A 19,456-nucleotide genomic window follows, 5' to 3' on the forward strand; every position below is an offset into this window, starting at 1 on the left:
TCCTAGAATTTTCTCCTTACATGGTCAACACAGCTGTATTAATTTTTCTGCTGCCTATTGTAGCTCCTCCGGTATCGTTGTGAAGATACAATGCAGCACAGTAGAATGGCATCCTGTTGTAGAGAATGGCAGGGTATAAATATCTAAATAAAATTAAAATGAGCTGATCCATCAATGGACTGAAGGGGCCTGGGATTGTAAATGATTCCAGAACAGCTGATTACTACCGGGATCTGATACAAATAGCCATGAAAACACAATGTGGACATGAGTTTACAAAACATGTCACCACCTTTAGCATCTACTGGTGTTGGACTATAGACCAGGACCCGTGCCTGTCCATTGTCATATTCTGCATAATGTATAGACTGACTTTAAATCTTACAGATCCACAAGATTATTTTTAGCCACCACATGAGCCCACTGTGGGATGACCTAGCTATAAATTTAATTATAAATAAATAATTAAAATTGTTGCTTTTAGAAATCTTAAGGTTTAAAGCAGACTATAAATCTAAAGAAAATTTGACATTACATGCTCCAAGACTTGATTTCTCAGATTTATCCATGCTACGGCAAGTGGGCATGAACCTAATCCTGATTTTTGGGCTCCTAGCTGATCTTATGGTCACTTCAGCTGCAATCCATCTCATATTGAGTATTCTTCCTTTCCTGCTTCTTTCAACTTTTTTTAGTATTATTGTCTTTTCTATTAATCTTCTTCTCATTATGTAACAGGCATTGAATGGTTAATGTCAGCATAGTCTGAGGACCTTGATTGACAGAGTTCCAATGGAATTCTACAGTTGAGATTTTCAATTAAGACTAACAATTGAGAATGGCAGTTCAGTTAAGAAGTTAAGCAGAATCAAGGATCAAGAGAGGATCCTGACTTTGGGAAATGGAACAAATAGTCCTTCCCTAAGGGAAATAGCTCCTAGCAAATGGAGGTGACCCCTGTAAATTGGTTGAAAAGGAAAATTGGAAGTTATCTGATCCTCAGGGTTGTGTAACAAGTAAGTTTTCTGTGTGACCGTTTATGCACTGGAGGTTTCATGCTGGGTTGCAGGCTGGAGTTTTAGTCATGGCAGGTTGCCCCACCTCTTCCTGCACCCACATGTGGGAGCATTTGGCCTGGTGCACCTCATCCGGCCAGGATTTTTGCTCCTGTACGGGAGCTGGGGCAGTGAAGTTCCCAGTGCGTAAACAGTCTGTGCCTGCCTAAGAAGTGAGTGACTGGTAATCTCTCTTCACAGTTTTAAGGAACTGTCAATATTACTAAACTGTTACTTTATTGTGACAAACTATAATTATACATAGTTACCTCATTCCTATTGTTTGTTCACTGGCCAACTTAAAACGTGATACCTACCCCAGTTTCCCCATAGAAGTCAAATAAAACAGTTTGTTTTGCATTAACATCAGCCTTTCATATGCCTTTATCAGGTATATAGAAATGAAGGATTTTTGGTTGGTTCCTCAGTTCCATAGGTTGAGCCAGTTTATATCTATATACATTTAAACAACTGAATGGGACAAACAGAGAAACAGAAGAAAAGGGACTGCCCATCTAAAGGAAGTGGGGTATCATTATTCCTGATGATTAGCATAAGTGGTGGGGGAAGCATCCCAGATCAGCCTCCACAAGTAGAGGTTTTATCAATGCCACAGGGATACCCAAGTTCAAATCTCCACTTAGCCATTTAGTGCACTGGGTGACCTTGGACTACTCACGTTTTCACTCAGCTCTTTTAGAATCTCAAGTACCAGGAGACTTGACTATGTGGCAGTGGGTTAATTGGTATCAGTGGCTGATTTTCTGTTCTAAAAGGTTGCAAGTGTTCATTATCAGTAAGTCTAATGAACAATCCTGAATATTAGCCTTCCTGGCCATTCAGCCAGACACTAATTACTGCCTTGTTTCAAAAATGAGATTTTTAAAAAGCCTGGATAAAAATAGCTCCCATTCAAACCCGACTGTTCTTGCAGTGGAATTTCCACTAACTGGTTGCGCAGACATTGCCATGGCTCTTGTAAAGCTGCTAAAGCAGCATTTATTCACGTAGAGGTTAAAAATCATTGTTCAGGAACAGTTGGAGCGATTAGAAATTAATATTCTCTTAAAGCCATTTAAATGCTAAAATGTTTAACCTTTCAAACACTTCATATTTTTCTTGGCTTCGAGCAATCGTGGGCTGTGCAAGGCATACCCACATAAAACATTTGTTTTATCTTGATTTTTATTGTACCTCTAGGCAGACAGATCTACTGAGTTTCATATATTTTGCACTTATTAGCAAGTATTTAAGTCCCCTAGTGAAATCTGCCAAACACGTCATGGTGTGAAAGCACATTTGCACTCAAGTATCGAGGAGATATAACTATTCAATAATGTGGCTGTAATACCACCCCAGAGTGGACAAAAACTAATCAACATGAGAAAAGCTTCATTTTGTGAATGTGGGTCTTAAGCCGAGTCTTACTGTTCTCTCTATATATTAAGTTTTTCCAGAAATCTTAGGGGTTTACAGAAATTTACAGGTTTACAGGTTTACAGAAATATCTAGCAAAGCTATTGGTGGACCTATTAAATAAATGTTTTGATCCACATGGTGGAGCCACCTGTGGGAAATAGGTTTTGTTTGTTCCAGTGAAGTAGCATTATTAGCTGCATTCTAGGCTTGAATTGCTACTAATCAGCCATATGTATCATATGTAAGTATCAGCAACAACAGTCACATTCACTTATTATTAATGGCAAGTGCCATCAAATTGCAACTGCCTTATAGTAAGCCTGTAGGGTTTTCAAGGTACGAGAAGAACAGATGTGATCTGCCATTGCTTGCTTCTACATAGCAACCCTTAACTTCCTTATGCTGATCCTGCATCGAGCTAGATGCCCTGTATGGCCCCTTCCAACTCTATGATTCTTCTTCAGTGGGGATGAAGTCATCCAGAGTAGTTAAGTCATGCCTCTGCTTGCTCAGGTAGGGCAATTCAAATGCAAATTTTTGTAGCCACCTACCTGGTGAAAAGAGAATCAAATATGCGCTCAAGAAAAATTATGAGGCATCTTCTATGGTGATTAGAGCTTTGGCAGCACTGTCCAAGTTTACTAGAGATTTTTTTGGCCAACCTCTATTGGGTGAATCCAACTTGGAGAAAGTCTTAATAGAGACAAAGGAGAAGAAAAAGGCCATGATTGCCACCTCAAGTTCCAATCAAAACAAGGATGCCAAATATAGGCAGCAATCCTTTTGTCTCTACCACCCATCGGGAAGATCCAGAAACTTCAAAAGTTTCCAGTCTTCAAAAGTTCACTACCTGGAAACCCCAATCCTACAGACAGGACAAAGATCAGCAAGCCAGGAAACACACTGCCTGTCTCTCTTGCAGGGGGCAGGCTCCACTTCTTTCAGGAAGCATGGAGACACTCCATGACAGACAAATGGGTGCTGGGCATCATTTTGGAGAGATAGCACTCACTCGAAACCTCTGAACCACTTGGTCCAGTCTCCCATTCCCAAGTCATCAAACAGAAAACTACTTTTGACTCAAACTATCCAACATCTGGCAGACATCAGAGCCATCAGTGACGTGCCACCCGATCAAAGGTTCTAAGAAGTCTTACTCAGTTCTTTTCATGGTGAGCAGTCCTGAATCGCAGAGGCCTCAATCAGTGGGCAAGAAAAAGAAAATTCAGAAAGGAGTCCCTGCAACATTTTCTTCAGATCCTAAAATGGGAAGATATGTTGACATCGCTAGATCTTTGGGAGGCTTATCTTCATATACGAATCCACCAGGACTCCAGAAATTACCTTCAGTTCTGTCATTGATGGAGGCACTCCAGAAAGTACCTTCGGTACCTTCCGTTCTGTCATTGATGGAGGCACTCCAAAAAGTACCTTCAGTTCTGCCATTGGTGGATTCTCTGCCCTTTGAACTGTTGTCTGCCCCCAGGGTCTTCACCAAGGTCATGGGGGCAAGACTACGCCAAGGTGGAAATCACATCTACCTTTATTTAGACAACCTGTTGCTGAGGACCAGGGATCAGAGGATAGCATTCCTACAGGCCTGTTCCTACAGGCACCATCATGTTCCTACAGGCCCATGACTTCTTGATCAACAAAGGCAAGAGACACCTGATACCCATATCAGATATTGTGTATCAGGGACAAGACTGTGCACACACCTGACAAAGGAGTTTCTCCCAGACAACAAAAAGAAAAAACGGATAGAGCTAGTAACAGAGATAGTGGCAAGCAGGACAGTCAGTCTTGCACCTCATGGCAGTTCATAGGTTCATCCACCATATGCATGGCACCATGGGCACCTTTCACTTGAGACTGTTGCAGTGGATGCTTCTACCATTCCAGTGGGTCATCGCAAAACGACGAGATAAGAATATGGTGCTATCCACATCCATCCAGGAAGACCTCCTATGGTGGGCTCTTTCCCCAAATCTCCAAAGAGGCACACAGTTCACTCAACCAAAGTAGATCATGGTCACAATGGATGCAAACCAGAGGGGCTGGGAAGCTCACTGCGAAGGACAAACATCTCAAGGAAGATGGACCCAGCAAGAACAATTACGCAACATCAACTGGCTGAAACTTTATGCAGTGTGGCTGGCTCTCCAATACTTCCAGCCAATACTTTGTAATGCACATGTTCAGGTAGCCACTGGTAATATGACCACAAAGGCACACAGCAGTCAAGGCAGAACGAGGTCGCACTCACTGTACCTCAAAGCATGCCTCCTTCTGCAATTAAGAAAAGAACCTAGCCAGCCTCAGGGCTGAACACCTGAGGTGCCTTGCAAACCAACAGGGAGACTGGCTCAGCAGACAAGACCTTGACCCAGGGGAATGGTGCTTGAATCAGGAGATCTTCACCCAGGTCACAGCCAGGTTTGGCTCTCCAGTAATGGACCTCCTGGCAACATCACAAAATGTGCAAACACTGATGTTCCTGAAACGTTTCTACTATGCTCTCAGTTGCCCATGGCCATGAGGTCTCCTGTATGCCTTCCCATCACTTTCCCTAATAAGCAAATTGTTACACAGAATTTAGCAGGAAAAGGCCACCGTGATCAGTGGTGTGCCATGTTGACCCAGACCGCCATGGTTCTCAGAATTGATCTGAATATAATTGGTGTACCCAGGGTCATTACCAAACAGGAAGTACCTTCTACTTCAAGAGCCAGTTCAGCACCCAGACCTGGAGTGGCTGTGGCGGGTAGCTTGGAAGTTTAGCGGAGATCTCTATGGCTTCTCCACTGAGATGCTGGGCATCATGAGTCAGGCCAGGAGACCATCTACCAGGCACATCTATGATCATACTTGGAACACCTTCATGAAATGGGCTACCAAAAAAGGCCTGGTCCCATATATGAATAGCCTTCCTGTATGGAAGCCAGCTTGGTATAGTGGTTAGGAGTGCATAGTTCTAATCTGGCATGCCGGGTTCAATTCAGCACATTGCACTCATTTGAAGGCTTTTTCTCCTCAGTAGGGTGAAGTCTTTCACATCCCACCCAAGGGATAAATTGCATTCCTCAGGACACACACAAAAAGGATCAAAAGAGAGATAATGCCATTCTATCTAGGCATAGGGGTCAAGAACAACCAAGTGAGACCTGGTCCCTAGACCATCAACTATAGCTTGATACACAGAATGTATGCACCAGGTCTTGGAAAGAACTCTGGCTCTGGTCACTAATTAGGTGGCTGCAAACAATTGCATTTGGACCTTTTTAGTACTCAAAGAAGTCACGGCTTACAAGAACTAGCTTTAAGAACTAGGAAAGATTGGGTCACTGATGTATAGCCATTATAGTCTTGCCAATAGGTCCACAGAACTTATGTTTTTTGGTTAGTAGCTTTTATGGTACGTCTCTTAATCTTGTTTTTGTTTTGTATTTTAACAGCTTTAATAGTTTTATTGCTTTTATGGATCATTTTATCCTTGTAAAATAGTCAACAGTATTTAATGCTTTTAAACGTTGACTTTTATGCTGGAGAAGTTTTTAAGTTTTATTGTTGATGCATTTTTAACCTTTTAATGTATTACCTTCCCTTTTACAAACTGCTATTGTATGTTAGTGCATCTAAAATTTTGGTCTAAATGACCATAAATAAAGATTGATTGAATTGCATTTGAATTGCTCTACCTGAGCAAGCAGAGGCATGACCTAACCATTATAGATGACTTTGCCACTTTGAAACAGAAGAAACCTTCAGGTGAGTTCATTGTTTGGTTCTGTGATTCCTTGGTGGTCTCCCATCCAGATACCAACCAGAGCTAATTTAGCTTCTGAGATTGGATAGAGACTGGGCTAGCCTAGGCTATCCAGGTCTAGTTATTGACTATAGGTAAACAATCATTTCATCTCTGTTGTTATGCTTTTTAGTTTCTCCATTTTCCTGCTTCTGTTCCACTACAAAATGTATTAGCAATATTTACTTAATTTACCTAATGGGGTTACAGCTATTTCTGTATGCATTCATTGATAAATTGACCTATTTGTTTTTAAAAGGTATGGCTTATTCAAAGTTTTGTGTATATGTAATTTGAAATATGAATCATGGAACTCAGATTTTATTTTTGTACAAAACCAGTCCCAGATTATTGGAAATGTATAATTCTGCATATTGTTGGTTGGCTTTCCAAATATTCATCTTAGCACTAAAGCTAACGAGAAATTCTCTAAGTATAGAAATTTCAAAATTATTGTCCTGTACTGTCATGAGCTGATCTAATAAACTCCAACAGCATTTCCAGTTCTCATTAGATATAATTCACAGGTACACGGTGCAGTACTTCACACATCACAGAAAAGTGTTATCTATTAGAGAAATGCTTTTAATGTACAAGCCAAGACTTATGCTAGATATTACTTAACAACTCCGAATTTCCCAATCAAAGATTGGATACTTTATCAGACAGCTTATGGTCATATACTACAATAATGGAGTCACTTTCCAAACTGTGACAGTTAAATTACATGTGGTATGTTTATGAATGTGCTTTTTATCACTTGGGCAATTAAGAGTTCAGAAAAAGGTCTCTTTTTATTTCATGGCTGTGAGGTTGTAATATTCATCCCGAATTGGCTCTTAAAATTTATGTTTCAGCAGCCAGTGTAGGATACAGAATTAAATATAAAGACATTAAATCAGGTGGAGGGTGTAATAGATTCTTTAATGTCTAAACGCTCTTGGTCTAAAAGACATTTTGGAACCTGTTAGCCAATTTTAAAAATCAAGTCATGTGACCACCACATTGGCAAAAGGTTTCTATCATGCCTGTGTTTTAAAATAGCTTCATTGTAAGTAGGGGTTCAATAATAATAATTCATACTTGCTTAAAATATTCCTTCATGCATTACAGTGCTTGTCCTGCTGATTGTTACAATGAGAAGGCGGAAAAAAGAGCCCCTTGTTTTCGATGAAGAGAGAGATATCAGGGAAAATATAGTCAGATATGATGACGAGGGAGGTGGAGAAGAAGACACCGAAGCCTTTGATATGGCTGCCTTGAGGAACCTAAACATCATCCGAGACACCAAGACCAGGAGGGATGTGACTCCGGAGATCCAGTTCTTGAGTAGACCATCGTTTAAAAGCATTCCAGATAACGTCATTTTCAGAGAATTTATTTGGGAGAGACTAAAAGAAGCTGATGTGGATCCTTGCGCACCCCCTTATGATTCCCTGCAGACATATGCATTTGAGGGAAATGGTTCCGTGGCTGAGTCACTCAGCTCTTTAGATTCTATCAGTTCAAACTCTGATCAGAATTACGATTACCTCAGTGACTGGGGGCCTCGTTTTAAACGACTTGCAGATATGTATGGAACCGGACCAGAAAATTTGTATTCATAGCCTTCAAACCTTTCTATTACAATGCACTAAAGAAAAAGAAAATAAAAACTCAGTATTCTGACTATGAACACCTGTAAATATTTCTCCATTTTTAACCTTTTTGGGTTTGGTTTGGTTTTTTGCCTTGGTGAAGCATATCTTCATTAGAACTTTGTCCTAGGGACTGCACTGAACACACAGATTCTGAGCATCCAGTGGTATTTTTGGTAATGTTTTAAGATGCTTGGCCATGTGCAAATAGATAGCAGCACTCATATACCTGCAGAGGCAACTAACCTCTAAGAGTATGTAGCGCTCTGTGACCTCAATGAGCCAAGGATACCCTATAGATGCCTTCACATTATTGCCAAGGCTACACTGCAGAGTCTCTGCTTAGTGGAGATAAAGGGAGTAAGGAGTGGGGGGAAATCTACCACACAGTATTACAATATATTGTATACCGCTGATGCAAAGTAAGTATTTTATTTACAGTGCTGCATGCAGTTTACTGGCTCTGAAATATCCCTCACAATGACTTGTTTAAAAAGTTGATTGAAAAGCTATTTAGTCCAAAAGCCTCTGTTAATATCTGGGTAATTCTGAAAATAGTTTGAGCTCTTATGGTGAAAACTTGCAACACAGGCTATTGCCTTATCAAAATTGTTTCCAGGCCATATCAGGCAATTAGCTGGGAAGTAATTTTCGCAGTGTTGTGATGCCTTTGTAGGTATGGGGGGGAAGTTGCTATCTATGTATTGTTTTGTTAATTATATCTTCTGATTAGTACAGGAGACATATCCCTTTCTTTTTGCTTTGTTTTTAAATAAAATGTTGACATGTAAAAGTACGTTTATTCTGGAGTTCCAATCTCCGCTGTATTCAGGTTTATTATACTGCATCATGGTATTAGATGCTTGAGAACATGCTGTTTTTTTTCCTCCAGTCTCAGCTACATGAAGGAAATGAAGCATGGAAATAGAGAAATTACAATGAAGCAATTGAGCCTGTTGTTCATCTCCCAGAGAGGAACACCACTACAAGGACACACCACTGCCATTGTTCTTCTGAGCCATTACTACGTCTGACAGAGATTTGAATTAAATGTTTTTTACTTTGCATTTTCAAAAGGACACTACAGAGGTAGCCTGTAAGGCAAGTTGTAGTTTTCAAGGTCATCCATTCTGTGTGTTCCAGCAATTTAAACAAGACTTCTCCTTCCATCAAGTTCCCTACCTCTTTTGCTGCCAAGGAATCCTGGCAAAAGACTCTTTTACATTTCTTTCATATGTTAAGCAGCGTGATATGATTAGCACCAGAATCCATCTTCAGATCCTTCCTAATGCTCATAAGTATTTTTCCCTAGGGAGTTAACTTCATAACACGTCATCTCTGCACTGGTTCAGGTGTGCCAAACTAGAAAGATGATTGCAGTCAGTTAAAATAATGTTGGATTTTTGAAGTAGGTTTTCGTAGACTATGACAAGTTTTTATGATTCAGGCAATATTTATATTTTAGCTGTCCTGATTTATTACTAGCAGATAAGACATGTACTCAAGTAGAATAGTACTTTATTTTAATAGTCTGTTCCTATTTTCTTCGATTTTTCTTCTGTCTCGCTAAAGATTGGTTGTTGAATTCCTAAATAAGGTCCCAGTCCTGAAAACATTATCCCACATACTTGGGCTTACAACCCATGCAGTGGCTACATAAGAAAATAGTCCTTGAACTTGTTTGCAGGAATAGGACCTAAAGAATAGGAAGGGACTCCATAGACAGAGCTGGATTTATACACAAGCTAAGTAAGATAAAGTTTAGGACCCCAAATTATGAGTGGCTTCCAAATGCAATCTCTCACCCTCCAAAATTAAATTAGCATTTTGAGGGTAATTCTATGGTGCCTCTTAAATTTGACAGGGCCTGGGCATATTTTAAATCAGCCCTGTCAATAGAGCAGGGTTCTCCATAGAACAGTGAGCCTCCCAAAATTAGGAAGCAAATAACGAGTCTTCCTGAACTTTTGTAACAATCACAAAGTAAATTGGTTGGACAAATTTGCTGTTGTCCTAGGTAAGCAAATCAGCATGTCAATAAAGAGCCAATGAGCTCTCTGTGTGCTTTAAAGCCAGTAAGGGCTTTAAAGAGGAGAACAGTTCTTTAACATTTTGAGTGTTTTTCCTTCATGTCTGAAGATTATCAACCAACACAGTTTCTCAGTTGCATAGATGGATTTTTTGGAATACATTTATGTTTAATTAATGAGCAAATATATACCTATACACTAGACTTGGAGAGGTGTTAGAAGGAAGCTTGTGTTTTCCCTACCAACTGCTGATACCACCAGAGGGAAGCTTTCAGAATCCAGACTTGAGGAGGTTATGCTTTCTCTAAAAAGATCTTTTGTAAGGAAAAGGGGAGGGCTCTTATGGGAGGAAAAAAACACCTTTACTAGAACTGTAACACAAGTGAGAACGAAATTTCCTTAAATCTCTAATTCTTGCAGCTCCGCATTATCAGCAAACTATATGAAAGTGGCCTTCAGTTTCATTAAAAAAATTAAATAATGCACAACACAGTTATTAATCTTCAATAGCTTTTTTGTTGACAGTTATTGTTTTGTGATTTGGCAGATTTGCTTCAAGTTGTATGTGTACGTGTGTGAAAGACTGATTTTGTAATAAAACTCAGTGGTATTGCCCATTTAGTCACATATGTGGAAAAATGCAATTTAAAAATGTCACGTGTATGAAACTGAGTAACATCAAGCTGCCAGAGTTATGCAGCTGCTACTGAAAGAGGTTTCAAAGAAAACTGTCTGGTCCCAGAAAAACATTACAGTTCAGGACTGGGATCTGAAGAATGACACAACTAGTTCTTCATACCTGACAGAGCTTATGGTTTGTGTTTCTCAAACTTCAGTCTATCATGTCACCTGGCAATCCTTTTCTGAAACTGGGAAAACATTCGAAAATAATTTGTGATATGACTTTGCGGTTTGCTGCTCAAAAGAATGACATCAAAAATCCTATAAGGGCATGAGCAAGTCCTTTGATGAATGTCAGTCCTCTCCATATATCTACATTTAGCTACAGACTGTGCTGATCCAAGCAGATATCTCTCAAAGGAGAAAAAACTGTAATGTGCAAATATCTCTCTTTTTTAAATAAAACTGTGTAACATCTTTTTTTATAAAATATTTCGAGCATTAACTTGTGTGTCTTGTTATCATTAACATTTAAATTATTCCATGTTTCAACTTCCAATCACAACTATTCAAGAGGAGCCAATCCACCATATCAGTCCACTGTTTAATTCCACTCTAGAAATGTAGCTTTTCAGAAGTGCACAGGAATCTCTTCCATGTTCAAGATTGCATGTCTTTTTCAGCCCTGGTGGATTGCATCATGTGTGACTGGTATTTTAAAGATTGTCCCACAAATCTTATAACAGCCAAGAATTAAATTTTGTAGAGAAGGAGAAATAATCATTGGTTGGAATTATTGTTATGTTGACTCCAGCAAATGAAAGGTGTAGACTAAATCATATGATACTAATAAATGACGTTGATGAAGTAAGAACATGGACCTAAACACAAGAAATGCAAGATTCTTCTGGAGGTAGAACCCACCCCCACCTTCACAAGCTGAGAGCTTCCCTAGACAAGCGACTATACTTCCATTTTGTTATATAGATATTGCAAACAGCTATCCAGATGTGCTGATTTACTCATTATGTTTCTAATGTATAATATCCTTTAGGAACCATTTAAATTATGTGACAGGCAATTCAAGAGCCAGTTTGGTGTAGTGGTTAGGGGTGTGGACTTCTAATCTGGCATGCCAGGTTCGATTCTGCACTCCCCCAAATGCAACCAGCTGGGTGACCTTGGGCTCGCCATGGCACTGATAAAGCTGTTCTGACTGAGCAGTAATATCAGGGCTCTCTCAGCCTCACCCACCCCACAGGGTGTCTGTTGTGGAGAGAGGAATGGGAAGGTGATTGTAAGCCACTTTGAGCCTCCTTTGGGTAGGGAAAAGTGGCATATAAGAACCAACTCTTCTTCTTCTTCAATGAATACTGCACTATTCTCCTAAGCAAGTCTAAAGTTAACTCTGTAGGGTGCATAAATCTTAATACCAGCATAGGATTACAAAGCTACAGCAGGATTCGATGCATGTCTACTCAATGAACATGAAGTCCCCACCAGTCTAATTATTTCCCTGCAGCACCCAATAACACAATGAAATCACCTCAGGTTTCCCTAGTCCTATATGCCATCACTAGCAAGAAGAAGAGAAACGGATCCATGTCAGATAGCTCCATCAGTGGCTAGTAGCCATGGTAACTGGATGGGAACTTTCCCATTCCAAGGTTAACAAATTTCTGAAACCAGGTGCAAGGAGGCAATATCAGAGGAAGACCTTGGCCTCTCTACCTTCTGTGTTGACCCTCTAGGTTAACTGCTGGTCAGTGGCCACTATGGAAAACAGGATGTTGAACTACATGAACCACTGGTCTGATCTGCCAGGGCTCTTCTTACAAAGCTTTCAGTGTGATGAGTGTTATATAACACAAGTGCAAAAAAGGATATGAAAGATCCATTTCCAATTTCTTTTTTGTTCAAATTATCATGCTTTCAGTTTTTGTTCAAATGATCACACTTTCAGTTTAAGCAGAGACATTAACAGACATTGTTAATAACTTACAGGTGCTCAGCAAAGCCAAAATTAAGAACCTTTGAGGTTAATTGCTTGTAACGTGGGGTCTTCATTATCCATTTATAGTGTGTTCTTTCTCTGGGTATTTAACAAGAGGAGGAAAGATGTAGAAGTAGCAAAAGTGAATCAGGTCAAGCACCAAATTTTCTACACACCCTGGCATTTATTACATTCTTGCTATGCACTCCCAGATGTAATTATAGGTTGTCCTTCCATTGAGACTAACTACTCTTTGATTTGGACCAAGTGTGTTCTCAAACCAGACAGTGAAGACACATTAAATCATTCAGGACTGACTAGAATTATCAGTAAAATCAGAGTCCAGTAGCACCTTTAAGACCAACAAAGATTTATTCAAGGCTTTTGAGTGCAAGCACTCTTCATCAGACTAAGAACTGACCATCATAACAGTAGGAATATATAAGCAAAAGTAATGTAACAAGATTAACTTTTGCTTATATATTCTTACTGTTATGATGGTCAGTTCTTAGCCTGACAAAGAGTGCTTGCACTCAAAAGCTCTTCCCTGAATAAATCTTTGTTTGTCTTAAAGGTGCTACTGGACTCTGATTTTATTGTGCTACTTCAGACCAACACGGCTACTCATTTGAATCTAGAATTATCAGTCTTACGTTTTACTGCTTTTGCTTTTCCTAAATTGTTGTTTATTTGTTTATTTTAGTCATTCCTGAAATAGAACAATATATTGATGAGGTAGTCTGAAGAGAAAACTAGTTGTTCTTTGATCACAGAAAAATGCAGCCAAGAGGGAAATCATGAAACTGCTATTAGAGGCATTGAGAAAGAGTTTGGTAAATCAGATCTTTCATCTTTGTGGGTTCTGTACAGGCATATGTGGGACTGCCCTTGCCAGGGTCTACCATGGAGATATTTTTCAAAGCTCTCTGTAATGTTCAGAGCACTCAGCTCCCTCCTTTCATGGGTCATGTCCTTCTCATCCAGCTGATGTAGCAAGGTAGAGCGAGTATTCCTTCCCTTAGTTCTTTCTTTGCTACAATGGAGATTACACATCTTTACTCTCTTCTGCTATTTACAGGTCTTTCCTCAACAATTTTAATACAGAGCTGTGACTCTATTTAAAAATGTGTCAAACGTGTCCTAAAAATGACCCAGTTGGATGGCCACAACGGCTACCTCCAATGCTTGAGTGACACCCTTTCCTGTAAGGAAGCATTCCTTCTAGCAAGTCCATCCAAAGGGCAGGAGAAAATAGGGCCGTATGGTCTACCTACCCTTTATCAGGTATCACCAATGTAAGGTAGTTCTCCACCATAGTTTAGATTTCCTCCTCAAAGTTTTACCTTCCTTTCATGTTTCCTGGGACATAGTCCCACCAGTGTTTTTCCCCTTTCCTGTTTTGCACAAAGAATAAGCCCTGCACACGTTATACATTAGCAGTTCACTGCTCTTTTATTTAGACTGCATACCACATCCTTGTGGAAAGAAGATAACCTGCTGGTCTGCTTTGTAGGCTCCCATGAAGGTTGGGCAGCCTCTTCCCAAACCATTTCACATTGGGTGGTTAAGGTCATCCAATAGGCATACTCTGTCTCCAAAGTCAACTTCCATTAGGGTTCTTTTGCAGTCTTTATCACATCAACTTTTCCTTGGACAGCATCTTCAAGGTGGACACCTGATCATCCATGTCGACATTCATCAAGCACTATGCAGTCAATGTCAGTTCAAGATGGGATGCAGCTGTGGGGAAAGTGATTCTACAGTCCTTATTTACTGAGGATCCCCCACCCACTTCCTGCTGGTAAGTGAATTTGCTATTCTTCCATGTTGGATTGCACAGAAGTCATGAAGATGAAACAGGGTTGCACTTATCTTTAAATGTTGTTCATCAAGTGGCCTTCTGTGCAGGCACACATGCCTCTCTCCTTTCCTCATGGTGGTATGCCTGCTCTCATACAGTCCTTCCATGGCAGTGAGAAGGTACTGAGGGAAGGAACACTCTCTGTCTCATCAAGTGTTGTCTGGATGAGAAGGAGCTGATCCATGAGGGGAGGGAACCTTCTAGAGATCTTTGAAAAGGATCTCAACAGCAGGCCTGTACAAGCATGGTCACATGTTTGCCTGCATAGAAGAACATTCGATAAACAACAGAGGTAAGTGCAACCTTGTTGAATGCTCCATAACTCCCTTGATTACTTTCTATATCTCTTAACATATATCACCCTGCCTAGTGCTGCCATTGAGTAAACTCCCTGAGTAAGCACATATCTGGCAATCATGGCTTAATGGTAAAATTTAGTTGCATTCCATTTTGAAAATATAACCATGTACATATAACCAATGGCCTCCCTTGTTATGTGCAAAAATAAATATGCACATACAGTGAATATGTATTTTAGCATTGTAAGAATATTTTAGTACTGAGAATAGAGAAATTGATTTTGTCAGTTTCCAAAAATTGTTTTTTTTGGGGGGGGGGGATCTGGGGTATTTTTAAGGGTTTCTCATAATAATAATGATATTTGGGTTTTCCTGAAATGAAGTATATCCGGTTCTTCTGCTCTTCCCATATAGTGTGAAGTTCTAGAGAATTGTAAGGTGTACTTCTGGTTCAGCTAAGACAAGTGTGAGGCTCAATAGACCAACTAAGTGAACTGAGTAAGGGGTGAACTACATTAACTCATTTTTGACTTGCTCATTTTTAAAAGCAACAAAATATTGTATATGATTCTATGACTGATTATGCACGGTGGTGGCTAGGCTGGGCTGGACCACTGCTAATTCTTAGTGGCATGTCCCTCCACTTCCCAAATACATATGGGGGAAGGAATCCCCTGGTGTGCATAGTCTGTGTACAGACAATCCTGGAGTAGGTCTGCTATGCTTTGCAGCAGTAGTGGCAACAGGGGGGTGGGGGCATGGTGGTCCCACTGCATGATGATGGCCACTAAATGCCACTTTCCTACCATTGTGAGGGAGGGTGACAATGCCACGTTCAGCTCCGGATCACTGTAAAGCCAGATGGGGCATTTAGTGTCCTTACAGGGACACTATAGGCTCGGCTCTTCCCTTACACATGGGTCTGGCCTGCTGAGCCTCTGATGGCCGCTGTGGCAAGGAAGGGAACACAGAAGAATCCACATTGCCTTTCCACAGGTCATCAGAGGCCCTGATGTGGGCCAGGGCCAGGAGGAAGCCTGGTCAGCGCTGACATTATACATAAGAAGGGGTTAGCCCCACTGACATGCAGCTGGCCCGCCTTTCTCAACCCATGCATAATTGGTCTATGTGTGTGGATATCAGCACACATCAGACATAACTTTGGGGCATTAAACAGTATGGTAATACTAACAGTTAAGAGATGGAAAGCCCATGAGCTTGGTACAGACAATGGAGTGGTACAATTGCCTGACAGGGATGGGTCAACCAAACACCTGGCAGAAGAGCTCTGTTATGTTCAGGTTCCATTAGGGCCTTGATCTCACTGGGGAGCTCATTCTACCAGGTTGGGGCCATAGTCTCTGCCTCTTAGGCTCTGCCTCTTAGGGCCATAGGCTCTGCCTCTTACTGAGTCCAGGTGGATTTCTTTGGGGCCAGGAATCACCAATTTGTTGTGTTGCTCTTTGGGGAATATGGGCAAGCAAACACGTGTTTCTACACTGAAGATATATGTAAGGGAAATGTAAGTACAAAAGTATACCCTACTCTGTTCTTGGTCTATGTTAACAGTAACATTTTTGGCATGACATTTCTAGGGAAGACTCGTCAAAAAGCGACTCAGGGCAGTAATGTGCAGCACAAACCTATTTGGAACTAAGTCGCACTCTGTACACTGGGGTTTACTCTCAGGTAAATCAAAGGATTACAGGCTTAATATAAATGTCCAGTTAAGTGTGATGTGGCAAAATACATCCTGATCCTGTGGGTGAATCATCTTAATGGTTTATGGCTGCTATTTAACCTTGAAAGGGGAATAGAGTCATCTAGTTTTGCTACTCTTGTCTTTGAAATTGAAATTTACTAAAAACTGCCAGTGTGGGAGCAGTTGCTTCTGCACCAATGGGTTCAGTTAGAATCCCTCTACACTTCTGCAGGCTCTGGAGACACAGCCCTGGTTACGAACTATTATAATTATGCATGCAACATCTCACAGACCTGGATGTAATTTGCAAAGTGATACATCTGGTTAGGAGTTGTATTTATTCTTTTGTATATGGCTGCTCTTCAATATAAAGAACAATATTTTTGTGTTGCCCCATGGAAATTTACAGCAATGAAATATGAATGACCTAAGACCTAGTGCGGTGACAGAGAAGGGAAACACAATAGTGTCAAGTCTGGATAAGCAGCCCAGTAACATCCTGCAGCCAAAAGCTGTAATAAATGTCTTGCCTTCTGATGTCCCCAAGGTTCTTTTGGCATTGCATTGAAAGCATCAAATGATAAAAGGTACTTCTGCTGTAATTCCCTTAATCAGTTCCCTGTATTAATTTGTAGATCACATAGAGAGGTACATTCAGTATGATATGTAGCAGCTGTACTTGAATATATAGCTCCAGCTTTGTTCACTGAGAACAGGTATTTTCAAGGTCAAAATCCAGGCCTAAGAGAATTGCTTTCTGTGGCTGATTATCTGAGCTGCATTGTAAAGAAGCTTTGAGTCTGGAAGGCAAATGCTGTTTATAGCACTGGTGGCTGTAGTGGGAGTGCATGTTATAGTGGAGGAATCGGCAGCCCTGCAGAGAAAGGGGGCCATTTTCTGCAATATAATGATGAAATAGAAGGCTTTGGAAAATAAGATTGCAGTTCTAGCAATCTTAGGAAAAGAATCTTAGGAAAAGAGAGCCTATTAAGTTTAATGTGCCAAGGAAGAGGTTAAAGTCTTTGATCATTGGACTGTCAGCTGATCTAGATCAATGCATCGCGGGACTTTCAACAACCATAATTTCTATCATCTGTTTCATTTTTCATTCCCCCCTCACCCACTACTGCCCTGATATTAACTACAGCCCTCACTATTCTTCCTCATACTCTCATATATCTTTTTGTTCCAGAACTGGGTGGAACTCTCCATGATTATTCACAGACTTCCATGGAGTCTTGGGCACTGTTATTTTTCAATAAACAGCATATATTCTTATAAATAAATAAATACCCCCAATATTGTTTCCTGAACTGCATTTGCAAAACCCATGGACCTCTGGATAGAAGTAATAACCTTGCATCTTGAGAAGTGTTCACAATGTGATCCCTCATGGAATATCCTAACATAATTAAACATTGGCAGGTGAGCTAAAACAGTTCCGCAGGGCCAGCAAAAGGGAGCTCTTCCTCCAGGCATTTGGTTGAGACCAGGCAAAACCAACAATGTCTGCAGGGCCCCTGCTCCCTCCCGCCCAGAAATCTTTCAATGTGTTCTGCTCCTGGACCTATTTACAGTGTTTCCATTGTTACAATTATATTAATAGTATTAATGTTTTGATTATCTATATTATAGATTGCTCCTTGCATTGTTTTCTACATTTTATGTACACTGCCATGAGCCTCTGGGGAGGGTGGTACATAAACATAATAAAATTAATTAACTGATTGATTAATTAATTAAAGCCAACGTAAGAACCTACATTTGCTAACATGATGTAAGGTCTGGGTTTTCATTAGGGTCATCTGAAACCTATCACGTCAAACACCAGTCTGTCAACATACAAGAGTGGAAAGAAGATGAGTACTAGGTGATAAACAAGTTCAGAGACACATGATTACCTGATAGTTCCTTTGGATATAGGGATGGGCATGAACTGGGAAAATGTTGTTCATGTTGGTTTGTGATTCATGGCAAGCCACTGCACAAACCACCAACCATCATGTACTATTTGATGCTAGAGAAGAACTAGCAGTATTTGAGGTTTATGATGCAGTAGCTCTCCAGCATACTAGATACACTAAACTCTAGTTCAGAGGTTTTTGGCTAACTCTCCGCTATGTGCCTTCCAAAATTGGTGAAGGTTGGATTTACAGAGTCTGACTTACAGCCTCCCTAAAAAAGGTGCCCAATGAAAGTGCTTTCAGGGAAAATCACAGCAAAGTTTCAGAAGGTTCAGGAGTGTATAGAATATATCCTATGCAATGTAAAGCTACCAAACTAGCAGCAAATTTCTGCCTGACTCTCCTCTACCTGCTTCCCAAGTTTGGTAAGAATTGGATTTACAAGATCCAAGTTACAGTGCACCAAAAGATAGTGCCTCCACCCTTCAACAGAGGAAAAATAATACAGCAAAAAAGAAAGGGCAATAGAAGTCCAGCAGGTCCCTGATAATCTTTGTCATGGAAGCTGGGGGTGGGGGGGAGGGCATTTTTGCAAGCCAAAAAAGAACCAGTAAAAACCCAACAGGACTAAGGTCAGCTCAGTGAAGTGGTTTTGGTAAAAATGTAGGCACAGGTAGAAAAGTGTATAGAATGGATCCCTGTAAGCTACACACAGGGAATCTCCCTTTTGTAGAATCCATCCAGGTTTCTCCCCAGTTTTCTCTCTGGAAAAGACAGCTGCAGTTACAGGAGTCAATGCAATGACTGAAGAACAGTCAGCGCCACCAAAATCACAGGGAAATATTTCATGGGCAGAACCCCCTCACAGGAAGAAAGGCAAGCTTCCCTCCTATGCACACAGCCTCCCCCCAAGTCTCCAAAGGAAGGTTCTGAGGGCAAGAAAGTCAAACATGACAGGACTTCTGATAGAGGCTTTCCCAAACAACCCCACCACAGCTTGGTGGGCACCCCAGCCCCACCAGATCAGAGGAAATTAGAGTTTTCCATTTTAAGTAATTAGCGATGCAACAACAGAAAGGCAGACATGACAAGAGACTTCTGGCAGGGGCTCCCCCATGACAGCTTGGCAG

General features: G+C 40.7%; 1 protein-coding gene across 3 annotated transcripts in view; it reads left to right on the plus strand.

The window, feature by feature from the left end:
* CDH7 (cadherin 7) overlaps positions 1–11,072 on the plus strand; it is a 150,989-nt gene extending 139,917 nt beyond the window's left edge. For all 3 annotated transcript variants that reach the window (XM_077352839.1, XM_077352840.1, XM_077352841.1), the window contains exon 12: positions 7,393–11,072. In XM_077352839.1, coding sequence (XP_077208954.1) covers positions 7,393–7,886 — 494 coding nt within the window. In that variant the 3' untranslated portion in view covers positions 7,887–11,072. The remainder of the gene's footprint in view (positions 1–7,392) is intronic.
* Positions 11,073–19,456: the final 8,384 nt, after the last annotated feature.

This window comes from Paroedura picta, chromosome 9, assembly GCF_049243985.1.
Source record: "Paroedura picta isolate Pp20150507F chromosome 9, Ppicta_v3.0, whole genome shotgun sequence".
In the NCBI taxonomy this organism is placed as follows: Eukaryota; Metazoa; Chordata; class Lepidosauria; order Squamata; family Gekkonidae; genus Paroedura; species Paroedura picta.